Source organism: Cryptotermes secundus, unplaced genomic scaffold (assembly GCF_002891405.2).
Source record: "Cryptotermes secundus unplaced genomic scaffold, Csec_1.0 scaffold1037, whole genome shotgun sequence".
NCBI classification, from domain to species: domain Eukaryota; kingdom Metazoa; phylum Arthropoda; class Insecta; order Blattodea; family Kalotermitidae; genus Cryptotermes; species Cryptotermes secundus.
In genome coordinates, this window is record NW_019735473.1 from 92,274 (window position 1) to 119,359 (window position 27,086).

The following is a 27,086-nucleotide window of genomic DNA, read 5'->3' on the forward strand; positions in this document are numbered from 1 at the left end:
GGGTGCAAATTTAGCCGCTTTCTTTTGCACCCGGTCTAACGCATTTATCTGTCCTTCCCTGTAGGGATCCCAGCACGCCGCCCCGTATTCCAGAATCGGACGCACTAAAGATGTGTATGCTAGACTTTTAGTTTTGCTATTTCCCTTTTTTAGAACACGCATTGTAAAATGAAGTGCCTTCCAGGCTCTTTTCACACTGTAATTAACTTGATCAGACCAGCTTAGGTCGCTGCGTAAAATTATTCCCAGATATTTACAGCTGCTCGCTTCTGGGATTACTGTGCCCCCTAACGAATAATTTAGTGGCTCCGTTACTCGAGCCCTCGTGAAACAAACTGCCTTACTTTTAGTTGGATTAATTTTCATCTCATTTTCAACCGCCCATTTCCCAAGTCTGTTCAGATCTATCTGCAACTTTTCCTTATCATTATTATTTTTAATTTTCCTATATATTATACAGTCATCCGCGAATAGCCTAATAGTTGACTCAATATTTCTCCAAATATCATTGACGTAGGCGAGGAACAGTAGTGGGCCCAGCACACTTCCTTGCGGTACTCCTGACGTTGTTCTGACTTCCTCCGATAGTTGCCTTCCTACTCTGACTCTCTGCGTACGGCCCAAAAGGAATTCCCTTATCCATATAACTACCCTTGTGTCCACTCCTGAGGCCGCAATTTTCGTAAGCAGACGATCATGACAAACTAAATAGAAGGCCTTCGAAAAATCTATTACAAATGTGTCTATCCTACTTCCGTTATCCAGTGAATCTGCAATGTCTTGGTAGACCGTGAGATATAAGAGATAAGATCAGACCAGGGTGGAGATCAGATCAGAGAAGACCGGATTAGTCAGGTTACATCGTCTGGAAGAAGTTACCTCAGAGTGACTGTAGTGATTGTAAGTGTAACTGTAAATGTGTCGTCCAGCAAAACAACTTCGTCTAAGCCCGGACATGTGACATACCAAGCCTATCTCATATTTGCACTTTCTTCTCTGTTCATTCTGGATTTAGACTTTGCGCAATGTGAAAGACGACAGACTATAATAATCAAATGACATATAAAGAAAACTGCTGAGGTAATGGAAATCAACCCCTTTCACCGTATCTATCTATGGCTCTACAGCCCCTGTGGATCTTGGCTGCCTTATCGGTTTCTAGATCTATACACAGTCGGTACAACTCCTTGGGCGGGGGATCAGCCCGTCGCAAGGCCGCTACCTACACAGAGATCAACACAAACACACAGTAAAAGCACACAGATATCCATGCCTCGAGTGGGATTCGAGCACACGAGTCCAGTGTTCGAGAGGGAGAAAACGGTTCATGCCTTGGACCTCGCGGCCACTGTGATCGGCCCTTTCACCGTATATACAATTTAAATCTGCACGATTGCACAATCAGTGATATGAAAAACAAATTCATTTTAATCGTGCCGCTGATAAGTAAAATCGCAAGCAGTGCAACTGCAAAATATGTTTCTATATGTTGTATTTAGGAACATGTCTTTCTGTTGGTATATGAAAATGTATCGTTTCTATTATCGGTAAGCATTAACTGGTGACAGACGGCGAGACAAATTTCAAACGAGCAATACAGCTAGTGCTTTCAGAGACATTCTCATACCTTGCGCCTTGTACTGAAAGGGCTGAAGCGCAGTTGTTCCACTTGTCACGAACAGATATACCTGCACAGTGTTTACGTTCGCTTCGCTGCCACTCCTACCAGACCAGTTAACAATAATACAAACAATCTTACATTTAACGAAGAACTCACATGCAATCTAAGAGGAAGACGCAGCGGTTCATATAGACGCTCGAGCGAGAAAAGAAATTCATAAAAATTTTAGTCGGAAGACAAGGGAAGAGACCAGACTTGGTGAAGCTGTCCCTGTACCTCACTAAGTAAGCACTATGCCATGAAGACGCGTGGTAGCACTGGATATAGAGATGCACGTACTTTTGACCTCGGCACTAGGTGGAGATGAGCTGTCAGCTTCACGCCGAGAAACAGGGCACGGTTCAACGGCACACGATAGAGTTCAGTGGTGGTCTACTATGAACACGGCAATGAATCTTCGGATCCATAAAAGCGGGAAGTTTATTCAACAACTGAGTAACAACTTCACAAAGGCGAGCCCGCATCATCCAGTCTGCAGACTCACAAAAGTTCTAGAACCACTGACGTAACTGATAAAACATATCTTCAACAGATGTGAGCACACTTTTCTGATTTACCAGGGGTTTACACTATACTTGAATGAGTACCGGCCCAACACTCCGAGAGTAGATAGATATCGTCCTTAACACGCCGATAAATTATTTTTGGATCATTAATTTTATTGCTCATTTACCATTAATGCATCTACTTCGATGCTTTTACTGTTCCATTATCAAGAAACTATAACTGTCATCTCGACATCCTGCCGGATAAGACTGCCCTAAATAGTACAACGCATCTCGCGTCTAGACACTGCTGTATGAGTTCCTTGTAAACGTGCACATTACTGTACGACGGGCTGATGGAATTTTTCCGTCTGCGTATTTTATATTCTAAGTGAATTGACGAATATCGATTAAATTTGGAACTGGAAGTCTATAACTGTAAAGGGAAAGTTGTCCTTGTGCTTAACTAATTAAGCACTACGCCAAGAATGAGCAGGGAGGCGTGGATGTATAGATCCAGATTTTCTTGACCTCGGCACTGGTTGGAGGTGAGTGATCAGTTCCACGCCCCTACTGCTTTATGCCCAGGGAGAGAGTCCCCGGTAACCACTGGATAGGAGGCTGGGTGTGCCCCAGAAGCGGTGTGGACGCTGTGTAGAAGAGAAAATTCTTGCCCCTACTGGGACTTGAACTCCGACCACTTGTGTTCGCGAGTAATCAGAATACCTGTCGAGGTAGTCTATCCAGAATAAAAAGTTTAATAGTTTTCCTCAGTCTCCCAAGGAGAATATTAGTATAGTACCTTCAAGCAGGCCACGTCTGCTACCTTTTAATTCCTTACTATTCATAATTATGTTTCCATCTCTCGAGAAATGTCATTAAAATAATTAGTGGCTGAATCAAACACAAGCCTACAGTTGAACATAATCCTAAGGTAGCTACATCCAGTCACATCTAACCTATTTCCTCAAGATCCATTTTCATATTACTTACCCTTCAAAATTCCGGGTTCCCCAGAGATTCTCCCTCCAAAATTATGTATTCTATGTACTCACTGTTCTCCCCCATCCGGGTCGCATCGCAACTCAGTGAGCTGTATAAATGTGAAAGCTCTTTACACCGTCCACTCCCACATACTTAGGTTCAAATATATTGTAGCGTGTTGGGCCGTTTCTAGGCAGCGGCTCGGTAAATATGTTCCCGCGGCAACGGATACGCATGCAACAATAGAAGTACTGTTGGAAACGGCGTTTTGTACTCGGTCCGTGCAAAGGGGTTATATGGAGGCCAACTCAAGCAAGAATAGACAGTTGGAAGGGAGCCGCCGTTCAGAGAGGACTTGAGCCCGGAAGCAGAGGAATAGCCATTGTTAGAAACTGTTATCAGGAAACGTCTAGTGAAGACACTGCAGGCTGGGAAAGACAACGTGAGTTGTATAGTGTGGAATACAGCTATGCTCTTATACTCAAGTATAATTACGAGTTGTGTGTCAGAGTAGTCAATAAATCCAATAACCAATCCAGAACTCCGTCTACAGTCACTGTAACACGTGATAATATACTCTTATATTCAAATATGTCTTGATACTCTGTTTAGAGCATCCAAATTCATGTACTTCAGTCAGAGTACGGGTGGGCTGGAGCACCAAAGTTCACTTCCAAGAAGAGGAAGGGATTTTTATTTTCGTCACCACTCCCAGACCAAACCTGGGGTCCCTCCAGCTAATTATCCGAGTTCCCTTTTCTGACGGCTAATTGGCCACGTCGCTTTCTTAGCGCCGTGGTTAGGAATAAGAAATTACATCCACGGCCTACAGAGAGCGCACATGGACAACTTACGGGAACTTGCCAAGAAGTTAGTTGCATGACAATGAAGAATTAGCAGTCTGTAAAGCGGCCAGAGTCCTCATTCCGTGCAACATATGTCACAACAACGGTAACTTCTGGTCCAGCTACGCCACTGCTCACTGTCAAGTGACATTGATCCTCGACCACGTTCCCCGCATGACGTCATGAAAGCAACTGCAAATAAGTAAAAAATGTTCGCCCCACAACAATAAATGAAGTCTCTAACCTCCTCGCTCCAAAAGAAGGCGCTACTTCCGAAAAAAGCATACAACTCGAACGGCATAAACTGCCAGTGACGTCACCTTACCTAGAGAACAGTGAATGTCTCTTCTCTTCTCCAGGCACTGTCATGAATCGGGCAGTGTACTGGGATTACGCACTTGTATTTAGGAGACATGCTTATGGCATCATATTCGTGTGTTCCACGTAATAACTTTGGAACCAATTGCCGGCTCCTTTATGAAACTCGGCATGAACATAATGTTATTTTAATTCTTACCTCCTCCTTTCCTTCCTTTAAGGTGACACTCTACATGTACTACATGCTTTAACGTTTAATAACTTAGTCATTCGCCTATTTTATGAACTGGTTCCCAGAAAAAGCAGCCACTGTTACTCTAAATATCGCTAACCAACTGATATTTCGATAGGAAGTGCAGTACTTTCGTGGAGACAGAAACAACATTTTAAATATTTACAAGAAGTTTGTGTGCCAAATGTGCACGATCGACAGCCTCATTCGAATCCTATTCGCTACATCTAATCACGTGACCGGGCGTGGCGAATCAATACTGACTTGCGGGGTATTGAGCCAATGCGCGCGCACTTGATGCTGTAGCATGTATGGAACAACTTACTACGTTTGAGGAAGTTACTTCCCAGATTTGTCGGTGTGGGCACTGTTCCTTTTGATGATCAATTTCACGTTCTGCCAAAGCGATATGCAATGCTCCATCATGCGACACTATGAATATGATATCGCTTTACCTTTTGTTTCATATGGATGAGATACGCAGTTTCGTACTTTGGGGAACATCAACTGCAAATGTTTCTAAACAAATATAGTACGGCCATCTCAAAGATAAGGGAACAGTGAAGGGCACTACACAGTGACCAGTTTACTCATTTGTATGGCTCACTGTCTCACGAGTCACATCAAGTCACATCACAATGCACCGGATATGTCGCTCGGATGTACCAAATAAGAAACGCATACCGAGTTTAACAAAACTCCCCATTAGACCGTATTTCTGAAATAGATCAATGAAGTCTCGCACTTTGAAAAGTATTCCCTAAGACTTGAAGACTGGTAATACATGGACATTATGAATATGAATCAGTGCAACAGGACGCTAAAATACAACAGTTTCCCTAAGATTTATTTTAATAATACTGTTACGTATTTAGTGGCTAGAGGAGGGGTTCGGATTGGTAATTGGGTTTATTGGACTCTTAAAAATAGTAAGTACAATTAAGTATAGCGCTATCGTTAATTCACACACTCTACAATCCACTACAGTACGTACTAAGTGTTCTCAGTCTGCTCTGTCTTCACTGTTTGCTGCTTTGTAACGGCTCCCAACGCCATAGATTCCTCGGCTTATTGGCCGGCAACTGTCTCACAGCTCGACTCCTCCTGGCCACTGCCTGTCTCCTAACTGTGTTTGCCTGCACACTCACAATCTCGAATGCTAACCAATATCAAGACAAAGTCACACTACGACCGAGGTCAATCTTGGTGTCAAGTCCCACCTGGGGTACAAGACTAGATTTTGTTACCGTCAGCCAGTTGCGGTTTTGTCAACGTGGGACGCCTTCTCTGAGGACAGGACGGGCGTCACAGTCAGTATCACATGTCATCTATACATATTTAAATTTTACGTTTCGGCATAGTCGTTTGTCAAGAGACCGGTTCCTTGTGGATACCTACTGTTTTCAGTTTTATATGTAACTCCAGTTCGCTCCAATAGCGTCTCGTGAAGACCAGCATTTATGCCTATTGCAGCATCTGCCTGCTGGCTTGACTTTTCTTGTGGTGGGGTGAGAGACTGAGTGCATTTGGTACATCGGCCGCTATTTCCAACACTGCACCAGCCCCGCATGACAGCTAATGAGTGTGGAACAGTCGGCGGAATGGGAACTGGCAGAGAAAACGTGCCTCAGTGCCACTTTGTCCACCACAAATCCCACATAACCTGACCTGGTTCTCAGCTCTGTGCTCTCACACACTCTCAGCCAAGGTTCTTACCTGACCATTGGGAACACTGTATTCATATTCGTGCAGCGATATGGCTGCAACATTAATAATAACGGGGTTTGGATTGGATGACTGGATTTATTGACACTTTCTTTTACAATCTCTCGTAATCACAACAAATGTCAACCTGACTCTCTCCATGCTGTCTGGACTACGGCTGACTTCTGATTTACGACTGTCAAAGTCACATTTCCACGGACGGTCAGGCAGTCAGTAAGTCTTGGTGTCGAGACCAGATATTTATTACTGTTTGACGGTTACGGTCTTGCTTTTGTTGGACGCCCTCTCTGACAAGAGGGCGGGTCTGTCTTTTGTAAATCCTGCTGGCCCTCGCCAGCGCAGTGTTTCTCAGGTTCTTACTGTCTCAGATTTGAGACTTCCCTTTACGTCGCCTGCTACGACTCGCAGGGTCACGGTGGAGGTATTCCACCCCGCCGCCACACGGGTACTGACTTCATTCTGACATGTTATATCGCGTGTCGGTATCCATGGAAACGTGTTCCGTACCGAGTTGGTTTCCAAGAATCAATCTCTATGGAAATGTGTTTATCGCTCGTTCCCTAGCAATGGACCCACATGTCAATATTTAACGGCAGGTCGTTACAGTCAAGTAAAGCTGGATTTTATTTGATCCGTAGTTTATTTAACAACAACGATGTCGGTATATTATGCAATATAGCGTTGAATGACCGTGGTGAATAATGAATCTCAAAGACGTGGAAGGAGGCGGCAACACCTGCTAGGGTGGTAGGTGTCCCAGCCGAGATTGGAACCGAGCACCTCATGAAAGCAAGCCAGAAGCGGTATCGCTAGAGGCGATTTGCTCGGTAAACGAAGCTACAGTCCGATCTGAATATGGGCAATGGCGTGTGCATAGCTGGTCCACACCCTTGCCCTCTCGCGATCAGGATTGCCCATCGCACTGCACTGACAGAATCTAGAAATGCTCTAGGACCAACAGTCCACCTCCCCCCCCCCCCCANCTCAACCTTTATCAGACATGCCGGCTCCGCCCACCAATGTACGCTCTCCGCTCCGTAACGAAGCTAAGGAAGAAAGCGAAATGCCGGTTTGGGTGGAAAGTAAATCTAATGTAAACCAACCAACCAAACATCTCTTTCATTGCTTCAACAAGAAGGGAGCCAGACATTTATTTATAAGGTAAAGCTATCCCTGTAACAGGCCGTGAAGGCCCACAGGGTTGTGAGACGTCGAGGCTCCCACATCTTCTAGACAACCGGCTCATAGATGGCGGTAAGGTTGCCAGCCTTACGCGCCGGCCGCCTTTTACCCCCAGGAAGATTCCTGGTACTCATTTATGTCAAAGACTGAGTCGACCTCATGGCCATAGTGCGGGTGGAAGGATTAGGTAAATTAAAAATAAAATCCACCCCATCAGGACTCGAACCCGCGACCTTCCTGTTTGTAGCATAGTGCCTCAACCAACTACCCCACCGCGTGCCCCCTAGATATTTAGTCCACTCTGAAAATCTCAAAACGAATACCATCCTGAAGACGTTTGATACATGCTAAAGAATTACAAGATATCTTGATAATAACAACACTCCTCCATATCACCGCAAACCGCCGCGGGACTCCTATCCCTGTACCAGGCCGTGAGACGTTGAGGGTCCCACATTATCTAGACAATCGGCTCAAAGATGGCGGTAAGGTTGTCAGCCTTACGCGCCGGCTGCGCTTTACTCCCCAGGAAAATTATTTAATTAATTCCTGGTACTCATTTCTGTTAGAGGCTGAGTAAACCCCAGGGCCTAGTGCGGCTGGAAGGATTAGGTCAACTGAAAAAAAATCCAATGACCTCATCGGGACTTGAACCCGCGACCTTCCAGCTTGTAGCATAGTGCCTCAACCAACTACGCTACAGTAAAGAAAGGAAATGATACAAGAAAGAACAAAATTTTAAGAGTTCTTGAGTGCTCATAAGAGAAGTGAATGCAAGTGACAGTTTATAGTTCAAGGGCAGTTACTTGTCAGCCGTCAGCTGGAGGAGTAAGTCCAGAAGAATTTTTAGTTCCGCGGTTCCAGGGTGATTGAAGACGAAATAACAAGAAGACTTCATAGTGATTTGAAGCGCTAGTTTCTGTGTTGATATCCGTTGCTAGAAGACGACTAGTGAAGGCGGACAACCCTAATGCGTGTGCAACGGTGAACTGAAATTGTGTAAATCAGCGATAGCGCTTATTTTTTTTATTGCTAGTGGGGTGGGACTAAGTCCCTTGTACTGCGGCCACTTCTGGCCTATTGTACCAGCCCCAGATGATAGGTGAGGGTGATTATGGAGCAACTGGTGGAATGAAGATTGGCAGGGGAAACCGAAGTACTCGGAGAAAAACCTGCCCCAGCGCCACTTTGTCCCCCAAAAATCCCACTTGACCAGACCCGGGATCGAACCCGGGCTGCCGCGGTGGGAAGCCAGCGACTAACCGCTTGAGCCATGGCGCGGCCCTAGCGCTGTATTTCAGTGTGATTTAGAGAACTTGTAACCAAGGTGCTAATACATCCAATCATCCGAACTAGAACCCGTTATTTTGGTCACGCGTACTCTCCTACACGTGACAGTATTCCCCTGTTCACGTTCGTGTTATTAAGATCATTTAAAAAATAGTTCTCGATAACGTTTAAAATCAAGGCCTGAGTAAGTACGTCAAGTGCTACTTGCCAACCTAAAGATACTTGTATATTTGCTACCCCGAAGTCATTAAAATACATTATGAGTGCACGTATGAGTGTAACCCTTACTTGCCAAGTATGTAGGATTTGAGGTCCTCACAGCGGTGGCTGTGAAGAGTTCTATATTCTGGGATATGAGGCAGCGTATTCCGTTGCAACTTTACCTTATGAAGAGCGAGCAGATTGGTGACATGGCAACTGAGTAAATGACGACGGTCGGTTTTATTAGAGTCTATACATTATGCCTACAGTACGGTCTATGACCACACTGGCTTCTGCATTAACGGAATTGAGACAAGTGATGATAGGCTGATGACAAAGGCAGGCAGAGGGGACCCAAACCACGGTGAAGGATTCATACATCTCACACTCATAAAGCTTAGCTTCTGCTATGAAAATTGTGAAAGAAATTAAAAGGAGGAGGAAAAATTCACGCTGGATATAGGAATTCGATATTTTTCTGCGCCTTATCTTCAGATCACTAGTTCCTACGAGGAGTGTTACCTTATCAGTGGCTAGATCCGTGGGCAACTTTCTCTCTGGTAATAGAACAATGACTGCCCATTGCACGGTTAATCACTTTACCCACTGAAGGAAACATCATATAACTGTTTTCAAAATCTTTACGGCCGGAAAAGAAAATAAGCGAATGATTGTTTAAAAGCTACACAACAGGACCTGCTCGGACCGACAAGGATTGGAATACTGAGTCCACACAGAGGTAGGTTTACACACAAACACAGTAAACATGTGACAGCCGCACTCGTAGTCCCAGAGCAGCGAACGATTCATTGCAGGGGTCACTCGGTTCGTTTACCTGCAATCAATAGTAAATTTCATGCGACCCCCATTCCGTATAAAACAAAACAAAGATGCCCCAGTCACCTTTTGGTAATACGCACAACGCGACCATTGTGTGTTATTTAGAAATGCATGAAAGCTGTACTTCCAAACTGAGCACATGTTCTTTCCAAATACATTATTTGGGATTAAACATCCAAACCGACCGTGATGTTCATTCATTACAGATACAAAACCAGTCACACTACAGACAACACACTCCATGGTGTGGAAATACTGTCACATCTCCTTAAATATTCACCACACCGAAAGTTACTTCACAACTGCACGATAAGTCGTTTTCGAGAAAATCGATGTTGGATTTGAAATTAATGTAAAATTCGGTCGTTTCCGATACGAAACCTATGGATAGGATGGACATGACCTCCTATAAGCTTCTTCATGACCACTTTGTTCAAAGAGCGCATTACAGTCTCGGGGAGGAAGTTCTCTGCCTGGCCTTCTACTGCGCGTTCCGCTACTCATGTGTGGCATTCTTCTTGCACTTGTCAATTGGTCGATACAGTCAGGACGCTCTTTCGCCAAGTTTCAAACTTGGAGTTCCTCTTCCTTTCTTCTTTGTCATATAAAAGCAGAGCTACAGGTTGGCATCTTGCTCGTGATATTGGCCGACATTTAACCCTCTTTACGCTACGCTCGAGGAACGCGACATAAAGCACTGATCCATACAGGCCGGATCCATGTGGAATTTGAGATCTGTTACAGAAATTCGTTCCCATTTTTTAACAGGTATGTTAATTAGTTTCGACTTTTCAACAATATAAATTATAGATTTTTTTCACCGGCTCTACAGCCTACTTGAACCATGTCTTGATTTTTCTTTCACTTTCATAATCTTTTTACAGACAGTAGTACTCCTTGGACAAGTGATCAGATCGTCGCAAGGCCTCTACCTAAACACAGAACACAAACACACAATAAACACATATACATAACAAACATCCGTGTCTTGTGTGGGATTCGAACCCACGATCACGCCTTCCGAGCGAGCGAAGACAGTACATGCCTTAGACCAGTGTTCCGCAACCGGCGTGCCGTCACAAGGTGAGAAAGGTGTGACGCGAACTTTTACGTATTGTAAGAAATTAATTGCCGAATTTCATTCGTTTTATTTTATCCCTGTTACCTTGTTTCGTATGCTTGTATTTTATTCTCAGCCACTGCACTGATTACATAAGATGGTGCTTGTTTATTCTTTATTACATGCCGTGATTTTTTTATGTACGGTAACGTTGTATTCTAAGAATACAACGGTTGTTGTTATATCATAGTTTTCATTACTTCATTACTAAAACTGCAGGGATTAGCAAAGGTTTCCCTGTCTTTTATAACGCTGTTTTGGTATTTGCCCGTTTGTTAGAAGTTAGAGCTTCTTCAACTTTATGACTTTCTTTTTGTAACGATGCACCCACCGATTGTTGGACTTCATTAAAATTTTAAATATTTCAAAAATAAGTCTGTATAGTGTCACTTTTTCCGTTTGAAGAGTAGAGATCCCGCGTTTTACAATTGTTTCAGTTCTATCACAGCTGTGCTCTGAAGTAGTTCCCAAATTTTGGTTGGTAGTTAGAGAATTACAGATGGGTCGTTTGAGATGTTCCCGACTGTATGGCCACTTGCTGACGGCAATAAAGTGGTGATGGAGACAATTAAAGAACATTTAGAAATGCTGCAGCAGAAATTCAATAAGTATTTTGGAGAGAGTGTACAAGATTTCGACTGGGTTCGTGATCCATTCGTTGCGAATTCAGAACATCTTCCGATTAATATACAAGACGAACTCGCACATTTAAAAGAAGACAGAACACTGAAACTAACACTTCTCGAAGTGCCTTTGGATACGTTTTGGTTGTCAATAAGGAGTGGATACCCGGCTGTCTCCGAGATGGCAGTTAATGTGTTTTTGCCATTTTCAACTACATATTTGCGTAAACTGGGCTTCTCGACGTTAACTGAAATTAAGACATCAAAGAGGGAGCGGCTCAAATCCATCGATGAAGAAATGAGACTTTCGTTGTCAACGATTCCACCACGGATCAGTCGCCTGTGTGCAGCTACGCAGGCGCAAGTATCACATTGAAGGTATGAGTAGAATTACTGTATTTACTTTAATAGTAATAGAAGTGTATTTTCTACACTCTACTGTGAATTAAAGTTCATTAATTGTTAATAAATGTACGAATCGATTTCTGTTTAATGATAATAAAATAACAATATAATAATATTATAGTAATAAGTTGATCACGTTACGTATTTATATTAATTGTCTGATACCATGTGTTTTTGAGGGGAATAACATTTTGGTGTGCCGTGTTGAGTGATGGATACTTCATGGTGTGCCGCGAGTAGAAAAAGCTTGCGGAACACTGCCTGAGACTGCTGGGCTACGGTGACCAGCGAAATTATAGATTAGCATGGAATTACTGAATAACTACAAGACGAGCCTTTAAATGGAAACGAGTATGGAGAGGGTTAGACGCCAGCACGAAAGCGGTCAGCTTCACGCGCTGACCGCTTTACCTCGTGGGAGAGGGCTTTCGGTACCCACTGGATAGGGGGCTGAGTGAGCCCCAGAACCGGTCTGGACGCTGTGGAGAATATATCTCTTGCACCTGCAACTAGCAGACCGTTGCTGAGTGCATGCATATATATGATAAAAAGAAAGAATTGCATTTTTATTATAAACCGTTGTTTAATGTATAGGACATTAATTCTAATACTAATACGAATAATACATTTTGTGGTTTAAAATCAGATGGGTTTGTTTCGCTGGATTCCGGAGATGTACTTCCTGAGACATCCAAGTTATTATGAAAGCCTCTCTGCGCTGAATCTTGGGCATTTCAAATCGTACCGTAAACGTTACCACAAAAAAAAAAAAAAGTTTATATAGCATCTGTACGACTGTTCGTGATTTAAGATTACTGTTTTCTGGGATATGCAACTTCGTGGAGTTGTACCAAATTGCATGATTCCACATCCCAAATCACAGCAACCTTCAGTCACTGCTGCGTGAAACTCAAATCTCATAAATATCTTGCGCTTCACTGATCTTTGCTATTTTACAGCGTCACTTTAACTGCAGAGATTATCGGACATTGACTGAGACGGGAGGATGATGAATACGAAGTACTGCTAAGTAAAGATACGTGTATATATTTTAAGGTTTTAGTTGGTTTTAACCGGGAATTCTCTTGAAGAGACAGAGAACAGCAGTTGGAATCCAGAATATCGTTTTCGAATGAACTAATAACGCCATTTTTATCGCTACAACGCAACATGGAATTTTTCTCGCGAGGTTAACCGGTCCATCGTCGTTTCAAAAACGACTCTAACAGGATCCTAAATGAAAATAACTGCTCATTCCTGATAAAGAAACACACTTAGAGGCTCTGTTGTATGTCGGCAAAAAGAAAGATGAAATTCATATCGGCTACATCAGCAGTACTGTGAATCCGTGACCATCCTCTTCTGAACCTCTGAAAGGAAAGAAAGCTAACAATTCAGCTGTACCATGTGCCTCTCATCAAGAAAGGAAATGAGCCTCGTTAGCGGAGGCATTTTAATGTAACACGGCTGCCATCTACACATGCGAGTTCAAAATTCCATTCGAAACGCACTGTCTCTTCCTCATGGTCATAGCTGGTGCCATTCTCTTCGGGAGATGCTATTTCAACTGCAACTGCAGCCTATTCTCGAAACTGTAGATAGCACAGAGGAAACTGTGCAAACGTCACAGAACGGCACAACGAATTCAGACTTGAAAAGTAAGTTAAATTGCACTGCATTTTGAGACGTGGTCTCGGCCACAACAGGTGTTACAGCCAGACGTCTGCAGTCACTGTAGCACTGTATTGCACTGAAAAGAGCAGCATGCCGCCACCACATGGAAAACAGGGAATTTTCTTTGGGGCGGGCAACTCTGGAAGGGCTAACTCGGAAATGTTTACATTTTCACATGGAACAGGACGGCAACCACCTCATTCACACATATGACAAGTCTCGTCGTTTTATTTTGGGAGGGCGACCCTCCGGCGTGTAACATTCTACTCACACAGTGAGAATCTTTCTGTGGTGGTGGGGGGGGGGCAGTGCCTGGCCCGGTTACTTCAACTGTGACAGGCGATATATGTAACACGCTACTTACTACTTGGCGGAGTCGTTGAGCTGATACTCGTTGGAGCGACCGAAACATTCCTGAACGCCGATGTCGGCCCACAACCGTTTCATGGCGGCCAGAAGCTCTTCGGAAAATGGCTCGGTGTCCTCCATCCGTTGGATGACGTCGAAAACCATTTTCGCGTCCGTCTGAAACAGCAAAAATGACCCTCAGTAACCGTCATCCTCAGCAGTCTACTCAAATTACATATATCTGTCCAAACAAGTTCTGTATGCACACCCTGAAGTAATCATATAATGAAGGCCGCGCCATAGCTCAAGCGGTTAGTCGCTGGCTTCTCACCGCGGCGGCCAGGGTTCGATCCCGGGTATGGTCAAGTGGAATTTGTGGTAGACAAAGTGGCGCTGGGGAAGGTTTTCTCCGAGTACTTCGATTTCCCTTGCCAATCTTCATTCCACCAATTGCTCCACAATCACCCTCACCTGTCATCTGGGGCTGGTACAATAGGCCAGAAGTGGCCGCAGTACAAGGGACTTAGTCCCACCCCACTAGCAATAAAAAAAGCATATAATGAGAACACCTGTGTACTCGTATATCCGCATATTCATGCCTAATTTAGTAGTTCTACGGCGAATTCTATTTTCGTCTGCTGTGGGTTCAATGCCTACTATCCCTACTTCAAACGGACCATAAAGAGAAACTTACAAAATCTCATAAAAAGGTTCGTTGTCGAATATGGGATCATGACATAATAAATCCACTAGGTTTAGCTGTCACACACAGAAGTGCTGAATTATGGGACATATTCTTAGAATTTAAATGCCGCTATTTTATCTGTAGGGGATATATCGAATAAGAATGGGACATTGATGTAAATGTTGGGTAAGTAATTATTCATAATGAGGCCGATGTGGAATATCCGAACAATTCGCTCGGAGGTACTTAGAAAGAGAGAGATACACCCGAGTCAGTTGGTCGCTAACCCAGCTGAGATTCGAACTAATATCCTTATTAAGTTCGCCACACCACGCTGCTCAGTAAACATATGCAGCTTGAGTTCTGACTCTGCCCTCCTGCTGTTGGGTGCAACTGGGCTAACCGCCTACATCCGGGGAGCGGGGTAGGAACCTGCTCTCACCGGGCCCACACGTCACAACCATTTCCTATACGCTGAGCAGGGGAACAGCGCCACAGGATCGTATTTTATAATATGTTCATGGAAGAACATGATGACTGACATCACTAAGAACAGAGCTTTACGGTGCGATGATTCTCTAAACAGACTGTCCTATTGAAATGACAAAAACAATTTTGTTTTCGTCTACCGTTTCTTCTCGTCGTCTTCCATTCCTCTTACTACAGTACTTCTCCTATTCCAATTGGCTATAGGCTGGAAGGCAGGGGGCGGGTCGGAGTTCGAGTCCCAGCAGGGACGAGTGGTTTCCCTTCTCCATGTCGTCCAGAACGGTTCTGGGAACCACCTAGCCTCATATGAAATGGGTATTGGAGGCTCTTTCTCCGGGGGTAAAGCTGATTACTCACTTCCAACTAGTGGCGAGATCAAGAATACATGGATCTATACATCCACTCCCCCACACGTCTTAATGGCGTAGTGCTTAAGTAATTAAGCAAAAGGACAACGTTGCCTTTATTTCTCCTGTCCTTCGTCTTCAATGTTCTGGAATTCTGGTCAGAACAGAATTTACATAAGTTAGAAGGAATAACAAATTATTAGGCTTAGCTATACAACACAGTGATCTGTTCCTATCCTTCATATCCACGATTTGTAACTGGTTGCCTGTCAGTATCGAGACTATATAGCGTCGGTTAATATCCACTTGTGTGGATTTCTTTTGCGAGAAAGTTCTCACACATAATTTGAAAATTTTGCTCCCTTTCCATGTTTTAAATTTCCAACATAAAAACTGTGTCGTTCATGATTTTTTTTCACCATATTGCGCAATTACACTTGCAATATTTACTAATTTAAGCGTACAATAGAAGGTCAAGTACAGACATTCTGCAGCTGCTGAAATATTGCTCTCTCACTCACTCACTCGCGGAGCTGAGCTCTTCTTGAGAAGCTACCAATTCTGCAGCTACTCAAGAACGTCCCAGCTTTTATGGAACCCAAAGGTTCATTACCGTGTTCACAAGAGCCCTCCACTGGTCCCTATCCTGAGCCAGATCAATCCAATCCATACCATCTCATCCTATCTCTCTAAGATCCACTTTAATATTGTCCACCCACCTACGCCTTGGGCTTCCCAGTGGTCTCCTTCCTTCCGGCTTTCCCACCAATATCCTAAATACTGCTCTACGTTCTACATTCTAAATCGCAAAGAACACGTACGAAAAGTGATATCCCGATCTGAAGGATACTATGACGCCCGGTGAAGGTAGAAAGAAATGAATGAAGAAAGGAAGAAAAGGGTCGAAAGAAAGCACAAAATGAGGGGGTTAAACGCTTTCACACAATGGAGGAGGAGGGCTGGCCTGCGGAAGCACTTTCTATTCCTGCCTGCAGCCAATGACATCCGTGCGTCACATGTGACTTGAACTCACATTTTAGCAGACGTATAAATCACGCGAACATAACAAAAATTATTATTATATCATTGTGTAGGATCCTCAGAGTAATTAACAGAGATACCTGTATGGTGCTCTCAGGGCAGCGGAAGCTGTAACAGTGTTTACATTTATTCTCAACTCACACACAATATCTTGACTGAGGTGTTTCCTGATCTTATTCAGTTCTAATGTAACAACCTTTCCCCCCAAAAAAATAATTACCTGAACCCTTCTGCAACAAACGACACAACTGGAACATCACACCAGTAAACAGGGATCCGCTGTAGAATGGGAAAAAATGAAATAAAATTAGTCACCTCACATTATCAGGCCGTTGTGGCGCCATCGAAACCGGAAAGATTTCCACAGGGCTGTCGCTTAGGTAAAAGGACAATTTCATTTATTCTTTTGTCCTTTCTGCAACGAACGAGAAAAAAAAACTAGCGGTGACCAAGGGTCTAATATTATTAGCAAAAGATCTCTTTCACCGAAACTTAAAGAAAGCCGCGGTAAGTAACTACACGATCTGATGATGAAGACGGCGGACGGCTAATAATAGCCGTGTCAGTCAGATAGGTGCTTATGGATTTCACCTTTTCTAATGTTTCTATGGGGGTATACACAATCTGGAGCACGTGGAAGAGACAGTCATCGGCAAGCGTGCTACTATTTCAGACGTGGCCTCCAAAAGGTGGCCATGAGCTAGAACATAATTTTTACTCAGTTCCGGGAGGTTTCACACGACGCAGCGAGCGAAGAATGACGTGGCTCTTTACGAGAAGTTGAAGAGAAACCAAACATTTACGCCTAACAAGGCGGAGCAAGCACCCACACACTGGGGTCCAAGATCCGAATGCTCCTCGTGCACAATTTCTGCACAATTCAACGTAGACTTCTGTAATGTTAGGTTCTTAGGTTACTTAACGATTCGTTTTAATTGCACAAATTATCATCATCAGCTGCCAAAGCGCCAGTCCGACCTCAGTTGTTCAATGGTCTCTTTAGCCTTGGCTCTCGAGTCCCGTTCTAGTCGGTTCGTTCGTCACTATCTGGGGCGTAGGTCTATGTCCATCTTCCATTTCTTTTGCACATATACGCACAAGGTAAAGTTGTCCCTGTGCTCAACATGGGGAAGCAGGCAATAATTGGAGGTGAGTGCTCAGCTTCACGCCCCCGCCGATTTATCCCCGGGGGAAGAACTCCCGGTACCCACTGGATAGGAGGTAGCCCGTCTAGACGACATGGAGAAGAGAAAATTCTTGACCCTACCGCGACTCGAACTCCGACCCCTCGCCTGTCCAGTAAGTAGGCAGTCGCTGTACCGGCTCACGTTGTCAATGTAGATTCCATTAATCCAAAATGTCTGCATTCCTCTCGCCGTATGAGATGTCCTGCTATTACTGCCAAAGGGAGGGTTACGCAGCGTAGAATGGGACGATGGGTGTTAACAGCGAATTGATGATAATATAGGGCAAGGGTGTCCAAACTACGGTCCGCGGGCCATATCCGGCCCGCGAAAGAATTGTGCAGAAATGCGCCAATTGAACTAATTTTCCAATGAGTACTGGTAAAAGAAATACTTGTTCATAGATTTCAAACTCATTAATTAAGATTGTGTTTAAAATATATTGATATTCCATATTATGTTAATATTAATATTATTCACAATTTACTAATTCTGGACCGTGTACTGCGCGGTATTTCTTCGTACTTGTTCGGCGTCGATCGGCAGTGTCACTTCGTGGCAATGTAAGTAGCGCGAGCAGTTCGTTACTAGCCGCCTTGTGCACAAAACTTTTTGCAGTGGTGCAGTGTAATTGTAACAGATCATCATCACCGCCGGTGTGGTACATATTACCATTTTTGTATTAAAGGCAACTTATGCCCAGTTTTGCTCAGAGCAAAGTTGATACTTCTGGAAAGCCAAGTGAAAAATTGTATATTTGTTCATATGCTATACTGCGCAGACTTGCATAAAAAGGGTGAAGCTGAATTTCCTTCCTCGTTTGCANAAACATTTCAAATCGCTACTTGTGATTAGCGTTTCAAAATTTGAACCTCAATTTAATCAGATTTTAAGAATGCAAAAAGAGTTCCATCATTCACACTAATTGTTTTATTATAATTTGTGATGAAAATATGAGCATTTGCTGTTACTGTCTCTTGTCATTAATATACGATAATTTATTCTCACGTACTTTGTATTTAGTTTATGAAATTCTGTGCTTTCAATAAAACTCATATACCTAGAGTTATTAATTTCTCATTTTATCCGGCCCGTTGAAAGTGCTGAATTACCCAATGCGGGCCGCGTTTCGAAAAGTTTGGAGACCCCTGATATAAGGGAACAACCGGGATACGCTGGCTACTGGCTAGACGACCGAGGGGTTGGAGTTCGAGTCCCGGTAGGGGTAAGACTCTCCACTTCTCCATGTCGCCCAGACCGGCTCTGGGGTCCACCCAACTTCCTATCCAATGAGTACCAGGGGCTCTTTCCCCGGGGGTAAAGCGGAAGGGGCGTGAAGTTGCCCACTCACCTCCAACCAGTGCCGAAGTCTAGAAAACGTGGGTCTAGACATCCACTCCCAATACACCTTCATGACGTAGTGCTTAATTAGTTAAGTACGGGGACAAACTTTATACCTTTTACCTTTACCGTGGAAGCAGCAGCTATTTATTTTAAGATACTATGACAGTATTTTTCTCAACAGCAAGAGGAAAACACGAAAAACAGCATAGCCAACTTCCTGAAGGAATGCTGGCCATTGAACAGCGAGAGCTGTAGAACATGTAGGTGTTCCATGTTCTGCTTTGGGTATAGCAAATTATAACAATAATTAGGCTCCAAAACAGGTATTTATATAAAGATCTCGAGATTTAGCCACTGCGTATTACGACTACAGTACTTTACCTGTACTATTGATAAGTATGAAAAAGTAAAAGTTATGCACGTCACATTCGTAGTAAAGACTAATGTCTTAAATTTTTCTCCACCGCACCCCCCGAATGAAATTAGCATGTGCCTTTATACCCATTATTTTTACTGAAACATGGGTAGACTTTTTCTTTTATTACATCATTTCCAAAGCCGTTGATTTATTTTATTCTTTCTGACAAAATATCGTCACGTGTTGGGCACGTCACGCGACAAATAAGTTCACGTGGGTCTCGGATTTAGCGTATTGGACATTGACTCTTACACACCTTACAATTATCACCACTTGCAGTGTCATTTGACTTCTGGCCCAGTACTCCAATGCGACGTCTCAACTGTCTCTGGCGGCGGCTATCCCAAGATTGTCTCGTTCTCACCTGTGTCGTCTCTGGCTCTGCTTATGAAGGCGCTATGCGGACCGGATACCGGACACCATTCCTCACGGTTCCGTTACCGCTGTTCAGACAGTCCGTTGTTACGCAACGAGTCTTCGGTTGTTCATCTCCGGGGAGATTCGCTCGTCGTTTCGGCGTTGTCTACGCAACGGCTCACTGTTATTGCGTTACCATGGAAGTATCTACTCCAAACACGTTACAATATTGTGGTCTTTTTCAACTCTGTTAAAGACTGCGAAAGAAATCTGAAAAATCCATAAATGAAGTCAGTTTTCAGTGCCTTCGATTCATTCGAGTCACTAAGCATTTCTTGCAATACTGAAAGAGAAGGAAGCACCGTCCTTGTAAAGTTCATTTGCCACGGAACTTACGAACTTCTCAGCGTAATATGCAATGGCATCCAACCAGGTTCCCCGAATGTAATTAATTACTGGAGTTGCGGAGAATGGTACATCTGGACCACTGCTTTATTCCAGCTGGCGGTTTTACAAAGAATTTCTTCCCATTAGCCACTAAGTGCCCTTGCACACTATTCGTTTGTTTATTGTGCTGGAAGTAAGGTTAGTGCTACGTGTGGTCGTCAAACATCAGTAATGGAGTCGGGTAAAGAAGAACAGCGAAGTGCAGTGCGCTTTTTGACTACTGAAGGAGTAGGAGGACGAGAAATTCATCGTCGCATGTCTGTTGTTTACCGCGAACCCAGCGTGTCACGTTCGCGTGTGCTGTTGTAGCATAAGAGATTCCGAGAGGGACGTGTGTCACTGCAAGATGATGCTCGCCCAGGACTGGCTCATCATGTCATCACTCCTGATGTTATTGCTGTGTTGGATGGTCATATCCGGGCAAACCGACGGATCACTGTGGAAGAAATTAGTCTTTTGATGGGAACAAGTCACGGTTTCGTACACGCCATTATGACAAAAAACCTGCTGTGCCGCAAAATCTGCGCACAGTGGGTTCCACATCAACTCACGGAGGAACAGAAGACTCAGAGAATGCCTGCATCACTGGGTCACTTGCAACGATATCATGAGGAAGAGTATGCTTTTCTGCCCCATACTGCCATTGGGGACGAAACTTGGTGCCCCCATTTTGAACCCGAGAGCAAACGGCAGAGCCAGCAGTGGGAATACGTGAATTCTCCCTCACCGAAGAAATCCAAAGCCGTAAACAAGTTCCGGTAAAGTGATGATGACGTCCTTCTTCGACTGCAAGGGCCCCCTGCTTGTCGAATTTTAGAACATGGGGCCACAATCAGTGCACAGCGCTATGAAGACACTTTGCAAAAACTGAGACGTGCCATAAAGTCAAAACGCCCTGGAATGCTATCGAACATCATTACCTTCTTCATGATAATGAGCGCCCCCACACTGCCAACTCTGTGAGGAATACGCTACAGAGATTTGGTTGGGTAGTGCTTCAACATCCCCCTATGGCCCAGATCTCCCCCCATGTGATTTTCACATTTTTGGAGACCTGAAGAGAGACATTCGTGGACATCGGACCAAAACGTGTGTGGCTGGGCAAAGATATGGTTTCGTAGAGACTCCACAAGCTTTTTCAAGGATGTATTGACCGTCTTATCTCCCAGTGAGATAAATGTATTAACAGTTCTGGAGATTACTTTTGAGGTAAGAAATGTTCTCTACTATGTTTTGGCTTCTGACCCGTTTTCATTTGACTGCTGTTCATACATTTGGATAAAGCGCACGAACTGTTCCACAAACCGCGTGCAACGAAACATTTACGTTTAGGGCGGCTCAGTCATAGCCCTTTCGCTCTTGTTTTCATACACGGTGCGGCTCCTGTAACTAGCAGATTTCGCACTACCCTCGCCACAGAGTTTCAATGCTTTCATTGAAATCACGCACTACTGATTTGTGAATCGCCGGAGACTGTAACCGTTCATTCTAATTGGTGGACTACTGTGTATTAATTATACCTATATTAAGTAAATATCAAGTAAATACAAAGAGAATCCGGCAGATAGCCAACTCTTACGCGCAGAAGGGACATAGTTCAAGTTTTGCTATGTGGACAGGAAGTAACATCTGGTACTTTCCTGGAATTCTGGCAGTTTCAGCAAAGGCGGAAAGTCTTTGAGAATTTGAGAGCTGACAGCTCGGAACAGCGATAACTTAAAAGTGGGACGGCCGGAGCATCATCCCCTGATCGTAATGCATCAAGGGGCTGTCAACCTTAGCGTCAGGTCAGCATCTGCCAGAATCACATAGCAAAGCAACATGATTGGAAATTCAAAATTTAGGGAACCTCCTAGTTTGAACACTTAACCAATGGCAAAAGTGGTAGAGTGGATTTCTCTTGGAGTCTGGGGTTCATGGACCTCAGGATTCAGAGTGTGTGCACTCCACCTCAGTTAGTCTTCATCCAACTTTCGACAAAGTCGGACACAAAATTACAACTACGTCTTTTCCGTAAAAGTATTATAAGTAAAGTTCTAAATAAGTGTTACTAATAGATTCATTTGTATTCAGTGAGCTTGAGGGAATTAAATGATTACTAAGTGCAACGGTCTAAAGAGGTGTGTGTGATTGTAGTGAAAGATTCTTCCTGCCCTGCCCGAGCCAGACCCGTATAAGACCCGGGATATGAACTCAGCTCTACCAATTACCGAACAGAACCCAGATACTCCCGTCCTTACCTACTCGCGAGACATCTAAGGGTGTACAGGAAGCGAGCTCTCGCCTACCAGCTCCAACAACCACAATTCTCCTCCCTTCCCATCTAACTTCTCGACATCCACGAGAAGAGGGAGGACGGTGATAAGTGGAGCCCAACGTAGGATCAAGGGAGGACGGTGATAAGGGCAACCAGCGTAAGGGCACAACGAAGTGAACGGTTATAAGACATCTGCCGTGACAGAAGAACTGACTTCTCTGATCATGTTTCATCGTTCACCAAAGACCCAGTAATATCGGCAAAACTTCCTTCCATCTACATTTGTTGTACCCTGTATGGACACCCAAACATTTTCTTTCTAGCATAATGCCCCAATTTGGTTCAACGTTTCTTCAAGTGCTTACGTAGACAGTCGTTAACTCGTCCGGAGGGTCTCTCTGAATATTCTTTGGCAGGAAATTCCTAACTTCAGGAATATTTATTTTGAAGAGGGGCATCTCTGCAGAGAGTAACTGAACAGTAGCCAATCTTGAGGGTTCTGATGAAGAACGTGTAGCAGAAGACTCCCAAATAGTAGATCTTCATCACGGCTAGGAAAACACAACTTTAGCATCAGAAGTTAACACATCCTCGAAGTCGCCAACATATTGACGTAAAGGGAACTGACACTGTATCTCACTTTTCCAATTACTGTACGCTATGAACCGCTTAGACATAGAAGAGTTAGAAGACTGCAGTACCGAGAACATTTCTCGTGCAGACCTGTAGCGGCCAATACTTCACACCAAACTGTTGTGGTTATCTGCCCTCCTGATTTCTTGATTGGCTGAATGAAACACAGATGAGTGATTCCCAGTGTGGCTAACGCTCTTCTTGCATTTAAATTTCTGGAACACAGAACGGGGGATCTCAGCATCAAAACAAAGAACGGCACTTATCGCACGACGTGTGTTGCTTATCTCAACATTCTGATAACAGGATGTACACACGTGTGAAATGTTCATTTATCCATTCTCTAAGCCGTGTAAGACAGGAAACCATAATGTCAAAATCGTCGAATGTTAATGGAAGTAAAGCTCGACGTAATCGAAGTTCGTCTTCAGCATTGACCTACGTATTTAAGTTTTTGAGCGCCTTGTACAAGAAACGGAATCATAAAACGCGACCGCAAGTTCGCTCCAAAATTACTGAAGCTTTGACGACGACGAACCAATCCACACATGGAAGAACTCGAGAAAACCTACTTCTTGAAGATCCTCATACATCCAGAAAACTAAGGCGTGTGAGCCACAATCTGTTAGGAGAATGTGGAGAAGGTAAACGAGCTGTTGGGGAACACTTTCCGAATTTCCTGCAATTTAAACCTCGCTATAAGAAGCTGCTGTGAAGTCGACCGAGAAATAAACGCGGCAATCAATGAAGTTTCGAACTTTGCGGAAAGTCCGTGCTTCGAGCTAGTAATGTAACTGCCATCAGTACTGTCGGTTAGGTTAGGTTTCCTCACCTTGATCCTATGTTCAGAAACTCTCTCCATCATGGAGTTTACACTAAGAAACAAGGAGAAAGAAAATCGAAGAGAAAGAAGCGAACGAGACAAAGTGTTTTTATTATTGTCTTACGACAGTGTCAGGATCTATTCTAACATAAGATAATATCACTATCGAAATGAAATAGAGAATTGTAATGGCAAATCGTGCTAATTGCGGCCTAAAGAAACAACGAAGTTCACAGTAATTATATAAGATGCTTGTAAGGCCTACACTTACTTATGGAAGTAAAAGTTGGCCCCTCAAAAGAAAGACGAAAATATCCTTCGAATATTAGAAAAGAGCTATATCAGCGGTAGCGTAGCTACTGGCAGGGCCTCCCTTGCTGGACAGGTCAAAGGGTAGGCATCAGACGAAGAGAGACACCAAAAACCAAAAACTGATGCCGGAAGCAGCGTCATTAGCAGCGACTTGAAGCACAGAGCAAATGATGCTCGAGATGGTTCAAGTTCGTATAGCAACAGGCGTGACCAGAGTGGTTTGAACGGCTGTTGTACTGCGATGTGGAAAGCAAATGGAAAAACTACCACATTATCACTTTTCCTGGATAGTCTCTTTCCAAAAACAGAAGACCGCATCAAGTGGAGGAATTGTTTTGGAAGAGACTGTGGACCTGTCGTCTGATAGATTACTGATGAATGAATGAATTATGAAGAATTCATGACCCAATGACATGAAGATCAAGGTATAACCACGAACTTTATAAATTTCATAATGAACGAGATATAATGAGATGGTTAAGACGGCTGCGGCAGCTTTCAGAATGCAGGAGCAGAATCCTTGCAGGAAGATTTGAGAAAACGGGCACTAGAACTGCAGACGAAAGGGACGGATCGTCATGCGCTGCAGCGACTGTATAAGACGACGAATAGCAAAGCATTTGCACAAGAGCGACTGTGGCCCAATCCAGTACTAGCCCAACATTTGCCTACAGCGACTAGCCCTTAAAAAAAATCTGTGTTCCGGCCGAGGTTCGAATCCAGCACCTTCCGAATACAAGTGAGAAGCGGTACCGCTCGACGGGAAGGGGCAATACAAGAAACAGCCGATACGAGTATGTCTGGCCTACGCATGTACTGCAGTTATTGTCTCGCGCTGCAGACTCGCCTGCCGGGTATTTCAATACAGAACACTGGATTGCGGGTTATAAGACGCACAACATCCGGAAACCAAGAAGAGGGGGGCAGAGGTTTTGACGTCAACTCGGATAATGCGCGGTTACCATGGGAACGCTCTGGAAATGTAATCTCTATGAAATCCCGACATTCACACATGAAGGTACACCCAGTGTATACATGTGAATAGCGTCACAAGCGTTGCGCGTCTCTCGATCCAATTATGGGTACCAGTGTTACAAGCATTTCTCCCACGCTTAAACATGCTCCGTGTATTTCAGTCTCGTCGATTTAATTACGGCAAGAATACATATGATGCTCGACATTATGCATTCTCCACTTAAGGATCCATCTTTCCTCAGTCCATGTACCTTCTTCAGCAACTCTTCTAAATACACCCTCACCATGCAGAAACCTCATCCGAAACTATGCGCATGAATGGTAGCTGCTGTGTGCATTCGAACTGCTTACTTCAGAAATCGACAGACACAACGTAAAATTCATTATTATATGTCTTATAGCCGGCATTATGAGAAATTTCACACAATGAAGGCAGAAAACAAAGTTATTTAACATAACAGAATATTGTTACATGTATAACCATTGCTAGGCAACAGCCTGGTAAACACATTCCCGCGAATATATGCATGCAACAGAAGGACGTCCATTGCTAGGTAACGGACCAGTAAACACGCCTCCTTAAGAGAGGCTGTGTTTTCTGTGTGGTCAATGTCGATGGGTTACAAAAAGGACACAGTCAGAAGATGAGACCGAGTAGAGAACTGTAGCAGGATACAGTGAAGAGTCGAGTTTCGAGACGCCAGCCTGCCGGGATATGAGCTTCAGAAGAAAGGAACTGAACTGAACTGAGTTGTTAGTCGCAGAATAATGGCGAGAAAGGAATTAGGTGATGCAATGAAGACTTCATGTGTGATCTGACGTTACAGTGAGACTGTTATAAATCCGTTGCCAGGATACGACTGGTGAAGACTGAGAACCCTTGTGCATGTGTAACGGTGAATTGTTAAGTGTGTAAATCGGCGATGGCGCTGTATTGCCTGTAGTCCCGAGCTGTGTAAATGTATAAGGTGCAATAAATCCAGTCATCCAACCCAAAACCCGTCTGTAAGTCACCCATACACATAACAATACAATAAGACGGCAAGCTTAAGCACAGACAGTCCTGTCATGCTTACTATGCACCATGACCGTCGATAATGCTATACAATTCTGCTATGAGGTTAATGGACGTAGTTGTTGTGTCCTGGTCTGTGAACTGGCATAACATAATGGACAATTAGTAACGTATTTGAATTATTAAATATTCGTTGCTTTGCTATGGGGAAATGCTTAACGAAGACCATGTGTTAATGCGAAGATACTAGGTTTGAAAGGCGATCTTAGAGAAACAGGTTGTCAGACGTGAACTGGATTCAAGTTGTTCAGGATAGGTTCCTACCGAGGGTTGCTGTAACCAAAGAAATTAACCCCCAGGTTCGATAGAAGCGAGGAATTTTGTAGCAAGCTGAGTAGCTATGCGCACCTACGGAGGCACTATTTTCCTACAGCACCTGCTGAAATCGTAAAGAATTGCATAGGGGTAATGCCAAATTAATCAGGAAGTACCCGGTTCGAATTACAACACGTGTCTGACAGAGCTCTGCCTCGGATGACGTAAAAAGTTTCTTCTTTCACGGATTAGGTAGGTAGTGGCCTGCACCACATCACGAATAATCTCAGACAGAATTCTGATAGGGGAGGGTGGACTTTCCTGTTACGGCAGTGACGTACTCATGACGGAGCGGGCAATGTGAGGATATGTTACCAGAGCTGTGGGTTCTATAAGGGCGCCAATCGGAAGGTAAGAAATTATGAGGATATATCCGACCGCTATAAGGTTGTGGATCGGGCTGGAAGGCTAGGGTTCGATTCCCGGCAGGG

General features: G+C 44.0%; 1 protein-coding gene across 1 annotated transcript in view; it reads right to left on the reverse strand.

Moving 5' to 3' along the window:
- LOC111869440 (guanine nucleotide-binding protein G(o) subunit alpha) overlaps positions 1-27,086 on the reverse strand; it is a 182,460-nt gene that overhangs the window by 53,967 nt on the left and 101,407 nt on the right. Inside the window, exon 4 of the mRNA XM_023860979.2 lies at positions 13,970-14,130. Within this exon, the coding sequence (XP_023716747.1) occupies positions 13,970-14,130 (161 nt within the window). The remainder of the gene's footprint in view (positions 1-13,969; positions 14,131-27,086) is intronic.